The sequence below is a fragment of the Fringilla coelebs genome (assembly GCF_963513975.1).
Source record: "Fringilla coelebs genome assembly, chromosome: 15".
Lineage (NCBI taxonomy): Eukaryota > Metazoa > Chordata > Aves > Passeriformes > Fringillidae > Fringilla > Fringilla coelebs.
Window position 1 is genome coordinate 11,580,297 of NC_140041.1, and position 12,877 is coordinate 11,593,173.

The following is a 12,877-nucleotide window of genomic DNA, read 5'->3' on the forward strand; positions in this document are numbered from 1 at the left end:
CAGCTCTGAGTGGTGTCACTGAGCTGGTACACAGCCAACGAACTGGACATTAAAATTCATAACAACAATTAGAACTATGTTGGCAGAAATATGAAAATTAGAATAAATAAGTCTCATTGCTGACAAGCCACAGTAAGAGTCCTCTCCACTGTGCTGGATGCCCAGGGAGCCAGCAGACATCAGTTCTGTTTGGTGCTCCCTCCCCAGACCTGCTGTGGTCCAGCAGCACTCAAAAGCCAAATGGTTTCCCAGCTGTTACAATGGCAGTAATGCTGTTATCTGGAGTCCACAGCATCCCAGTCCATCCCACAGCATCCCACAGCATCCCAGTCCATCCCACAGCATCCCACAGCATCCCAGTCCATCCCACAGCACCCCACAGCATCCCACAGCATCCCAGTCCATCCCACAGCACCCCACAGCATCCCACAGCATCCCAGTCCATCCCACAGCATCCCAGTCCATCCCACAGCATCCCACAGCACCCCACAGCATCCCAGTCCATCCCACAGCATCCCACTGCTCAGAGCCCTCCCAGGGCTCTGCCCTGGCTCCTGCCCAATGACCCTCAGGTGCTGCCCTGGGGTGATGGCTCTGGGTCACTGGGGAAGGAAGGCACTGAGGATGCATGTCACACATTAAAGGCTTTGCTTACACTGGAGAGTGTCCCAGGCACTAAGCAAAACAAGAATAAATAAAGTATCCAAATCTCTCTTAGCAAAAGAGAGGCCACCTCCAGCAACTCCTGAAAAAAATGTGGCAGCTCCAACAACACACTGACCTTCCTGCTAGGCTTTTCACCCTCCTTAAATGTGTTATTAGAAAAAATAAATATTTTCAGTAGGCTGTAGGTCTCAAAGGCATTTCAGAAGAGGTATTTAGGAATTCCTACAGTCCAAACTTAGAATACTCAAGCAACAATAAAATATAATTTTGGCCAAGGGAGAATTTTATGTCTAGTCCTATGCTCTTTCTCTGGGCCTCTCACCCAAACACTGATAACTGTATAGGGCTCTTACTAATCAATAACTGTTTTAAATAAGTATCAAATAATTCTTACGAACAAATAAGCATCAGACAGTTTCAGTGCAGAACACTTGATATATCAGACATAGCAATGAAAGAGAAAGTAGAGAGAATTGATTACAGGACAGTGGAATTAAAATCTCTAGCTGCATCTGTTTTAAAAAGGCAGTGATGCCTCAGTTACAGGGAATTTCCCCTTGGAAGACAGCTGCACTGTGGAAGTGGAAAAAAACCCAAAAGCAAGGAAAAACTCCATGCAAAAGGACTTCTACTCTCTGGCTTAAGTTACATAAAGCAAAGAGAGCCAAAGCTGCATGTTCTGAAAACTATCCATTCCACTTCTTGACAAACAGAATATAAACTATCTTCAGAAATCTGAATTTCTGATTTCCTACTACTCACTCCAACCCACAGTGCATTTCATGTGTTGTTTTCCATCCTTCCCCTGAAGGATGAGCAGAGGGAAGGAGGACAGGCAGCAGGGCACCAGAGCAATGAGATCTGCAGATGGCAGCAATGTTTTATGTTCTCTGTGCACATCCAGGAGGTCTTGGGGAGGACCTGGCCCTGGGAGAAGGGTGTGCAGCACAACAGCATAACCAAGGCTTCAGCACTGCAATTTTTCACACAGGAGTGTGTTTGGGAGCAGACTGCAGCCCAGCATAGGGAGAATAGCAGGAATTTGTGGGGGTGGTATCTGCACACCCTTATATGTGCATCCACAAAATCCCAAAGGGAAGAATGCAAGGCACATCAGACAACCCACTGCTTTGTGTATCTGCAGAAATGGATTTGAACTGCTAAAATTTCTTTCAAATTTATTAAAGGATTAATGACCAGCCATTTCAATAGCACCTGCAGAGCTTGTGGGGCTCTGAGCACCTTATAAAAGTGACATTCCTAGGACTTGACTTTGCTGGGATAGGATTCTCATTTCACAAATTAGCAAGCTGAAGTACAGTGACCTGCTCCAAGCTGCACAGGGACACTCTGATATATAGTTTTCTTCCCAAGCATCTCTTAACCTGTCAAACCCTGCCTCCTGCTGCAATGCTGATGCAGCATGGGATAGGCTGCAGCAGTGCAGACATTTTTTGGTTATGTCTGGAATACTTAGCAGCTGATGGCTTAAAATAACATCTCTGGCTGCAGAAGTTGGGAACCATTCCCACTTACCAGCTCCACATGTGTCAGCTGCTGAGCCAGGGTGTAAGGGTCACTGCAGACACTCAGGATTTCTCTCTGAATTGATGGAGGTTTAGTTTTAAAGGCAACCAGCTTATCAGAAACAGCAGTACTGATCTTGACAATCCCTTCTTGCCCGTGGCTGAGGGTTGCAAGCTTCTGATTCAGGGCTTGCAAAAGCTGATTCATCTTTTTCCAGTAAGCCTGGAGAGACAGGGAGAGAAACCAGAAAACTTGACACTGGAGTGGGTTTTTGTGTTTCTTTTCTGCAAAATACTCCTGAGCCAGCAACAGGTTACCATTTTATTTCCAACAAGCCTATTTCAGAATAACCAGTTGGCTTAATTACAATTCTGTGCTCTGGACACAGAGACTGCAGTCAAGAGAAGAGGCAGGCAGGACTGGTGGGTTGGGCTGGCACTGATACTCCAGATTGCTGCCAACATCAGGCTCAAAGGAGAGGCAATGCTACCACATGAGTTACTGCAGCTTTCTGGAGCACAGAAGCTTCTGGTACCTATCTTTCTTGTCAGCTGCATTTTGGCTGAGAAGTCTACCTGTTAATGCTGCTTTGTCAACTCTTATTTATTAGGAATAAGAAATGTTTCTAATGCTATTTTCTCCATCCTTTTGACCTGAATGCAGAAGAAGCTCGCAGCTGCTTGCTGCCCAGCTGGAGTGGCTAGAGCATTGTGTAGCTTTGAGTATTTAATATCCAAATGTTAATTGCTACTGAAGGAAGCTCATATTGTATTCCAAGCACAGCCATGTGCTCAGCAGGATCATCATTACCAACCTGCCCAGGTTGTTCTCAGAGCTGGAGCAACTCTTTACAGACAATGAGTGGAGTCTCTGCCCATGGAGGATGGGCAGAAAGAAATTACTTCAACAGTTCCTGACTGACAGATGCAGACATCACAAAACTGAGATAACAGAACTGGTGGGTGGGTTCTAAGGAGAAGGTTAATTGGAACTGTCCTTGGCTAGAGTGTGCCTCACCACAAAGAACAACACACACCTGTGTCCCAAGCTGGAGGAGCCTTTGGGAAGTAATCCCATGATTTAGATCCAGCCCTTGTCTTCAGAGTTTTGTAGGCAGTGGATCAGTATTCAGTGTTAGGCATTGACAGCATTCACATTTTAAGTGTTCAAGGAACCAGAAACCAGAGTCAGTGCTCTTCTCACCTGCACAGAACCCAGTCTGCACTTTGGAGATAGCACCTCCTCCTACTTCACAGTGCAGAATAACTTCTCACATCTACTCTGTCCTCATGACAGGGTAGGAAAGGCTGGAGACCTTTAGAACATCCCAAGTGCTTCAACTTTTCCCAGACTTTGTAACTTTGATGCAGCTTTTCTACCAAAAGGCTTCAGGTTGCTCTCTTGGACTCACATTGCTCTCACTTAAGGAAGGGGCTCTCTTGAGCTGGGCTAGAACATGTACCAGATGAGCAGGATAAGTCAGGCTCTTTTTTGCAAAACAGAGCTGTTAAGTCTGAAATGAAGCAAGTACCCAGAAGGCAGGAGGGCTATGTCTTGGAGAATGACAACACAAAAAGTATTTGGAATCAAATCCCGAAGGAGGAGTGAAAATTGACTGAGGAAAACCCCACTCCTTCAGTTTTTATCTGTTACTGATGTATATTAGCTCAAGAAAGGCCTTCTTCATGGAAATCCTCATGTCAACAGAGGGTCACACTTCTGTTTAACAAAGACTGTTCTGCACCCAAACTACTGACCACCAGCTAAATATTTCTCTGTTTTACATCCAGGTGTGTTTGCAAATCTCAACACAGCTAATGAAGCTCTGTGAGCACAGTGGGATTTTTTTAGTGAAAACTCAACTAGTGACATATTTGCCATTTGTGAACTTATTTGTAAATGGGAAATTCAGTTTTTGGGGGTGGGGCGCCAGCACTGAAAGCCAAGCCTTCTAATGAATAAAAAACATCTGACTAAAAGACTTGGCTGGAAACCCAGCTCCTCTATCTAAACGGAGTTTGGATGAAAAATTTTGGACCAGCCATGTCTATGCAGTATCAAATTCTTCATAGTTTGGACAAAAAGACAAAAAGCTGCATAAAATTGTTTGAAAGACATGCATATTAGCCAGTCTTTCAATACATCTTTATCAAGAGATCTAGTCTCACCTCATTTTGTAGGGAATTTGGCACAAAAAATAGATATAGACAACAGTAAACAAAAACTCAGGTAAGCCAACCACCTAACAAAGAAAGAAATAAAAAGAGGCACACTTAAAGGACACAAACAATTACACAGAAATCAGAGCTCTTGAAGAGACTCACTGGAAATCAGTTGGGTGCACCCTTGTTCAGAAAGCTTTTCTGTGCTCATTGAGAGAGAAATTTAAAAAAATAAAAAAATCCTGCTTTTGCCTTTCTAAAAGCCTTTCCTGCCTTCTTTAAACTACATCCACTAACTGAAAACAACATTGTTCATTACCTTCAACGTGCTGGTAATTATCTTGCCACAAAGTGACCCCCCACTGTACAGGGGCTGCATGCTGGACTTATCAACCAATTTCACTTCACTGTCACATTAACAGTCAAAAGAAGCACACTACTGTTTAATATTTAAAGGAAATGTTTCGTTCTTAACTAGGAAAGTTCCTCTGAAGACAGCAGGCCTCAGCAGGTGGCTTAGGAGCTCAAATTTTAATTAAAATTTCTAACTCTAAATGCAAATCACAGCACTTAGTAAGAAATGCTTCTCAGCATGGACACCTTTATAAGCACATCACAGCCTTTAGAAAGTGGACTCTACAAAGAACAGGAGCAGACACTGCAGGGGAAAATCCTGCACTGACCTACATGGACTGGATGACATCACAAATCTTTCAGTCTTTAACTTCTGTGGCTCACAATAGGAACAAGTTTCTTCCAAAAAACGAATGGCCACTATCACTGTTCTGTGCTGTCCCTTAAAAAAAGGAAATTTGCATTTGGAGGATATGAGCTGTTTCGTAAATTAATTATTGATCTTGCTCAGGCATAATCACTTGCAATTACAGTGCCTAGTAATATCTGAAAAACAGTGATTTGAAACTAATGTAGTCTGAGACCCCCCAGGGCACCCACAAGGATTTGTACACAGCTGTGCACGCTCCAGAGCAAAGGTGGGCAGTGCTTGCTCAGGTTAGGCAAATAAACCACTGCTTTGCATGCAGAAAGTTAATTTATAGCATTTATGATTCTTCTTCAGGGCAACTACTGCTGTTAAAGAGCACATTCTAAGTCCCTGCTCTCCATCCTTTGGTGGACACAAACTGTGGACACAGTTCTGAGGGTCTGCAGGGGTTTCCCTCCCTCCTGATGCTGAAGGGCTGCAAGGCATCTTTTGCTGTGGCTGGCCAGAAGCAAGTCCATTGCCAATTTCCCTTGAGGGAATTCTACTACTCTGGTTAATGGAACTAAAGCCACTTTGGCTCTGAGTTTTTTTTGTTGCCTTCACCTCCATAGTGTCTCAGAGCTTCCCTGTCCTACCCCTTCTCCCATGGGCTGCCCAGCCCAGGCAGTCAATCCATGCCAGGCTGCAGCTCTCTGGAAGTGCCAGACATGCTGCCAGCCCAGCCCAAGAGCAGCTGTTTCCATTTATGACGTATTTCATGTGCAGAGGAGAGCACAATTTCATTTTTGTTGTGCTGCAGCCCTGCTAATTCCTTCTGTCCTCTCTCCCCTCTTCTCTCTCATCCTCATGGGTATGTTCTTGCTGCTCCACTGGACTGCACCCCTCTGTGGCTCGAGGCCAGGCCTTCATGTAGCCAGTGGAACTGAATTTTTCCACATGCCACAGTTAACCTAGAAGTAATTAGAGACTCTCAGTATACTATTTGCTTATTATTTTCATGAACTTTGTGGTCTTTTTAATGTTTCCGAATTAATTTATGGGGTTCACCCACCTGAATTTGCCCCTCCCAGAGGCTCCATTCACTGTGACCCACTGTGCCACACACAGAGCTCACATATTTGAACCCCAGGACCATACAGACCTCTAGCCTGAGTCTGTGCTCAGCAGGCCACATGCTGCTGTCTACTGCCACCTCCATGCTCCCAGACAAGCTACATGTCCACTAATATCAGTATTTTCTTTAAATATAAGAACTTGGATCCAGAGAAGCTGTGGATGCCCCACCCTGGAAGTGTTCAGGTTGAACAGTGCTTGAAGCAATTTGGACTAGAGGAAGGTGTCCCTGCCCATGGCAGGGATGTGGAACAAGATGGTCTTTGGGTCCCTTCCAACCCAAAGCAGTCTGTGATTCCATGGCTGTAACTTGGGAGATTCACAGCTCTGCTGCCATTTGAATTGTCACCAGCACATTCAGTCCATGCTATGCCTTCACATATTCCTTCTATAGAATGGGAATGCTGTTATCCTACAATTCCATGTGCAGGAGATAAATTCCAATGCTCACTGCTCCAAGAGCACCTAAAGAGAGATGTGGCTTTCAGGACAGATACTACAGGTTTTTACATTATTGCAGAAACAAACTCTGGGAGTATCCAGGAAGGGCCATGGAATAGAATGCAGAAAAAAGAGGAAAAGGAGGAACCAAGTGGGAAAATGAGCTTAATGCATCAGCAGAACATCCCAAGTCAGGCATTCTTACCTCATCACATGGGGCTATCCTGTGAATCATGTCCTTGAGATGGCCAATCATCCGCTCTTCCTGAAAGTCATACGGGAATGTCTCTGTCCACTCTGTCAGCAACTGTAAGATTTTGGGTCCAAACTTTCTGATTCGAGCCTGAAATGCAAACCACTGAATGATGGAACTGAAACATGTTTACTCATTAAAGCCTCTCACACTGTGTGTCACTGAATGTGCGGCCAGGTTTTCAAAGAAGGCATTCGTGTTGCACCTGCAAAACCTGCACACATGCATACAAGAGTGTGGTGCACAAATAATACATTTTGGCATGCAAAATGTACCAGGACTCAGGTGCATGCACAACTGCCTGTTTTACATGCAGATTTAAGTATTCTGCACATGCAATTGTCCTTTTTATGGTTGGAAGGGCATTTTGTTGGTGCAACCTTGATACCTTTTTTTAAAACATCTGGCCTTTTGGCTGACTTGAACCAATTGTTCTTCCCTTTTGTACTTACAACCCTTCTATATTTTCATCCTTCTCTGACAAACTGCATTGAATTGCTTGACCATCAAAGAGGTTTTTTGCTCCTTTGCTTTCTGGCTGTATGAAAAAAACTGCTTAGTGACCACTGGCAGATGCACAATGAAGAAAAAGATGAACAGAACAGCAGCACTTTTGTAACTTTACCTGGGCTGCTGGTAACGTTGCTCTCTTCCCACATGAGCTCAAGGTCATGATGGGACAAGGACACTCACACAGCATACAGCTGATGCCCACTTCTGGTGGAGATTTATCTGAGGATTGGGAGGGGGAAAGGAGGGAAATGCAGGGAATGGCACAACTGGTGCATTAGTGCTGTCTCAAAAGACAGCCAGTGTGGCTGCTTCCAAAGCTTTCATCCTCCGTTATGTGAAAAGGAAATGGTGTTAAAAAACAAACTGCATTTTTATTTACAGAAAACACAGACTGAAACAAACAGCCTTCTTCTGCATCCCCACGTACTGCAGCTGAAGTGTACCCTGTAATCAGGAAAAATTATACTCTTAAGCTCCCTGGCTCTTTGTTTTTCAACCAAGGTGGTCAAAATGCATATTTCAGCTTTCCACCAACAACAGGTTTCAATGAACCACATCTCTAAAAATAACTGCTGTCAGCTAGCATTAAGCTCAGGCTCAAAGACCAGCAGGTGGCTGCTAAAGGGAAAGCTTTATTGGAAACTACAAAGGTCTGGGGAGACATTTGCTCCAGCTGTGTAAACTGCATTATGAATTGATGGAGAGGACTTTGTGCAAGTCACAGGACATGGGATGGGAGGTTGCTTGTGTACAAAGTTTCAAAATCAGCCCCACTCTCAGGAACACAAAATCAGCTGTGTCCTACCAGCCCTGTGCTGCTACAAAACCCAGATGAACTTCAGGCAGGTAAGAAGTCTTCATAATAAGACAGTGTTTTTCATTTCTTAAAAGTTTAATGAGCAGCAAAACTTTGCAATGCTCACATTTAATCCTCCCAAACTTGTGTCTGTCACAGAACTGGAGAACAGAACCTCACACCTTAGAAAACTTGTTTTGCATGGTTCCCCCCATACAGATATTTCTATTAACACTGACTGTGTGGGTACCCCAAGTCTGGGGCTGCTGAGCATTCTGGAGAATGGCTCTCCACAGCAAAGGCAGAGCTCCTGCTACCCATGGCACCAGTTGCCTGTGCAGAAACAAGCACATGGTCAGATGTTGGTGACTCAGCCTGATATTGAAAACCATTTCAGAATGGTTTTTTTGGGGTTTCTGGAAATTTCCAACAAATGCATGTTCTGTTCCCCTGCACTGCTCTGAAGGTGCATCTCCTGCTCCAGACAACATACCAAGTGTTTATCAATGCAGCAAGGAGAGCTTGGGCAGAATCCAGAGCAGCATCCAGTGGGACCCATCACCTCTGCATGGTCTATGGCACTGCCAGAGGATGCACATGTGTTCTCATACACTGCACAGTCCCTGGGGCAAAGTGGGAAGAGTGCTGAGGCAGGAACAGCTGGGATTTTCTCCTTCTGTTCACCTGTGAGAGCCCCACTGCTGCTCCTGCCCATTCCTGGTGCAGAGGGCAGGAGGGTGGTGGGCACCTGCCCCCTGTTACATGGTGCTCAAAGTGAAGGCCAAGGGAAAATATTACTGTACCAGGAGCAAGAAAGCAAAGGGCAGAGACAGTAAGTAAAAATGGGAGAGAGAGTGGTGTGTGGACATCTGCACTTGACAGTGTGTGAGGGTTATGTCCTACCTCCTTGCATCCTGCAGGCTTCCCCAGAGCCTTAAAGAAGTTAAGAAGGAAAGTCACCTGGGAAGACTGAGACAGGGGGAAAGGGAAAGTTAGAAGAAAATTTGAAGTGACTACTGCCTGAAGCATTGCTCTCAGACGTGGACACCAGGATGCCTCAATGGCAGGATCTCAGTGGAAAATCCTTTATGAGAAAGATTCAATCTAAAGAGAGGCAAGGGACACACACCAGAGCCTCAGAATCCTCTAACCATTGAAAACACCTCGCATTTTTCTGCTGTAAACAAAACTAACCTTGTCCAGCACGGGGTCATCCAGCCTCTGCTGCTCGATGCACTTGTGACAAACTCGGGACAAAAGCTCATGGGGTTCAATGAAGAGTCTGGAACTCAGCAGGAATGTAAAGATATAGGCTTTCTGCAGGAGAAAGACAAGCAGATCTACTGTAAGCAGCCACACAGTGGGTAATATTGACTGTAAAAGCCTGAACTTCACAGCTTTTTCATTTCTACTTGGCAAGACCTTTATGAGCTAAAAGACATAACAATTCCTCACCCAGAATATGGAACTGGTTACACTGGGCACAGGAGGCAGCAGCATCTCCTTCCTCCACAGCATCCACTTCCAGCCTTTGGCTGCCTAAGCCCTGGGCAAACATCCAGTGAAGAGAACGTGCAGGAGCAAGCCCAGGCACAGGAGACAGCCCAGCCAGGATTCTGGAGACAGTAAAGCTGGAATCTCTGTGTTGTACTGGGCTGGGAGCTGCTGACACCCCCACATCAGCCACATCTTGCTATTGCCCTGCAGATATCACCCAGCCTATTTTAAGCAGTGTTTCATTTTCTATTAACTCCCCAAATTTCATTTCTATCAGCCAAGTCATATCATAGGCAGTTCCACATCTGTGAAGCTGTGGGAAGCAGGTCTGGTGGATAAATCCTTGGATTATTCAAATTATTCCAGCAGTGAATTTAAAATACATGCATTGAGTCTCAGTTGTTGCATCCTGACCCCTCCTTGCATCCTTGCACCTGAATTATCTCCTTTCCCCCAGCCCCAGCCATGCTCCCAAGCAGCAGGTATAATATTACATATCATGCATTGCCTAATGAAAATCTCCCAGCCTGATCTGCCCATTGCCTATTTTTATTGCCTTTCTGTTCCTTTTTTTTTTATTTAATTGAGATGCTTCTTTATTACTTATTTTTAGCTGATCAGAAACTGAGCTCGGGGTAATTTCAAACGTGCTGCCTGCTCTGCATTGATAACTTTCCCAGTCTCCTCAAGTACCCAGAAGTCAATGCTCCTCTGTGCTTTGAAATACAAGCCATGGAGATACATTAGCACTTAAAAGTCTTCCAGTCAAACTCGGTCTGAATTCCACTGAGGATGTGCAAAATCCAGTGAAGTCAATAGCTTGCAGGACCATAAACCTGCTTCCAGTTTAGATCCTCACACTCTTGGTGAGGAAACATTTAATTTCCACTGATGGAGCACAGATTAGGATCTGGATTACGCTGTCCAGTGACTGCAAAGCTGTGAATACAATACAGGTAAATTACAAACCCACCAGAAGAAGCATCTCTGTCATCACCAAGGGAATGCTCTGTACATACAGGCAAACCTGGTGACTTCAGCAGACACTGAAATTCAGCTAATTTAATGCCAGTTCAGACTTGGGAGCTTTTTGCTTCAGTTTTCCTCTAAACCTCTCTGGGAAGCACTGCTATTTTTGAAAAGCTCCAACTGCTACATCACTAATTCATCCCCACGACATCTCCCCTCCCCCCCACCCTGTTCTCTTATTTAAAGGCAGTATCATCTTTGGGATCTGCTTTTTCATGGGAACAATTATGGAGCAGTGAAACAGCATTTAAAGCAATGCATCAATTTACCAAGCTTTAATTGTATGCAGCTTTTAAATGAGCCCTCTTAATTCAAAATTTAACACATTTGCACTTTTGCATAAAGTGCTGCCCCAATTCATCAAAATTAAACCATTTATTATACTGTGAATTGCTTACTTCAGGGTAGTAATCAGTGGTAGGTATCAGATGCTGGATTAGAGCATCCAGAGATGCTGAGGTAAGGTTTCCATCCTGGAAGATGAGTCCTCCTTGTTCACCTTCTTTTGAAGTATGTAGATGAGGGCTGAAGCCACATGGGGTAAACATACTGGTAGAACTCAGTGTTTGGGGCATGCCTTCCTGCAACAGAGACAGGGACAAAATCCATCAGGTCCACAGCTACATCTGTCTTCTGGCTGATTGGAACAACACAGCCACTAATGAGAGCTCCCTGTGCACAAAATTAACATCATCCCTCCTTGATAACCCCCACGCCTCTCACTGCTGGCACTGGCAGATCACGCCTGCAATGGGCAGAACACAGAAAATGGGACATTTTGATTTATGATTTTAGGCCAGAAAGTGATGGCAGCTACTTTGGGCTCACCCCCAGTCAAGAGTGGCTGTGATGATTTCACTGCCATCCCTGGGCAGCCCCACGCAGGAGAGGGGAGATACCTGGGACAAAGCTCAGCAGGTTCCTGAACAGGATGAAGCAGTTTGTTTGAGCCTCTGCCCTCCTGAGAATGAGGCAGGGAGAATTTAGGGTGTGAGGGGGAGAAAAGGGGTGCCAAATAGAGCTTGCTCGGGGTTGGAGCCCTGTGGCTCCCATGGGACAGCAGAGGTGTCAGAGTGAGTGAGGAGACAGGAGCAGGAGTCAGCCGGGGGAGGATGGAAAAGTGAAGGGAGTCAGAGGAAACAGAGAATGTGGGAACTGATGAAGAGATTAAATAGCAAAGAAAATAGAAATGAGGAAGAGTGAGAAGGCAGACACCTCAACTATATTTGGAGCCTGAAGTTAGTCAGTCCTAGATCTATACTTAGGTACTAAATAAATGTTTCAAAGAAATCCTGAGCACTCGTCGCTTTCCCTAGAGCTGCTCAGTCCTCAGCACCTCTGAAAAGGAGGCCAGGCAGACTCTGAGCACACAGCCCAGATTCAAATCCCTATATTTCAGTTGTCTGGGTTTTTCAGGTTGCTTTCTAGGTTTCATCTTGATTTTGTGGTTTACAATCAGCTTTGAATGTTCCTCTTGTTGAGAAAAGTTGTTTTGTTCTTGAATTGCTGCAGAGGGATGAGAGATTTTGCTCTGAGAGCTTTAAAGCATCTCCAGCTGCCTCTGAAATCCCTCCTGGAAGCTGCTCCTCTCTCAGCTAGAGGCAGCATTATAGGACATGGATGGGAAAAGAACAGTGTGTGCTCCGTTCCAGGTCTGCAAACGCATCATGCAGAGCAAGGGACCCTCTGTGACACATCTATTTGTTTTCATGTTTGATTTTACCTCATAAAAGGGAGGACAGGAAAGAGATAAGAGAAGAGCACCAGAGCCAAGCAAGATCTGCCCCCTGAGCCCTGCTGAGCCAGCAGTGACCTCCCATGGCAGAGGGCCCATGGCCACAGTGGCAGCACTGCCAGGGCTCAGGCACACCTGGGGCTTTAACACATTCCTCTGCCCTTTTCTGTATTCTGTTCCCTCTGCTTTTCCCATTTCAAAAGCTGACCCATGGATTTGGGTCAGAATTTGGAGTTTGCCTTTCTCCCCCATGTGTACCAGCAGCCAGCTCAGCCTCAGCTCCAGGCACGGCTTGGTGAGCTCACCCTGCAAAAAACCCTTCCCTGCCTGGCACAGCCCCTCTGCTCCCCCAGCTCAGGGCCACCAAGGAGAAGGGAATCATTCCTGTGAGCCAGGCAGGGCAGCCTTGGGAGAGGCTGGG

General features: G+C 45.4%; 1 protein-coding gene across 1 annotated transcript in view; it reads right to left on the reverse strand.

The window, feature by feature from the left end:
- RASGEF1C (RasGEF domain family member 1C) overlaps positions 1-12,877 on the reverse strand; it is a 65,435-nt gene that overhangs the window by 14,167 nt on the left and 38,391 nt on the right. The window contains exons 2-5 of the mRNA XM_084215829.1: positions 11,120-11,302; positions 9,390-9,512; positions 6,839-6,976; positions 2,203-2,415 (exon numbers count right to left, since the gene is read on the reverse strand). Coding sequence (XP_084071955.1) covers positions 2,203-2,415; positions 6,839-6,976; positions 9,390-9,512; positions 11,120-11,296 — 651 coding nt within the window. The 5' untranslated portion in view covers positions 11,297-11,302. The remainder of the gene's footprint in view (positions 1-2,202; positions 2,416-6,838; positions 6,977-9,389; positions 9,513-11,119; positions 11,303-12,877) is intronic.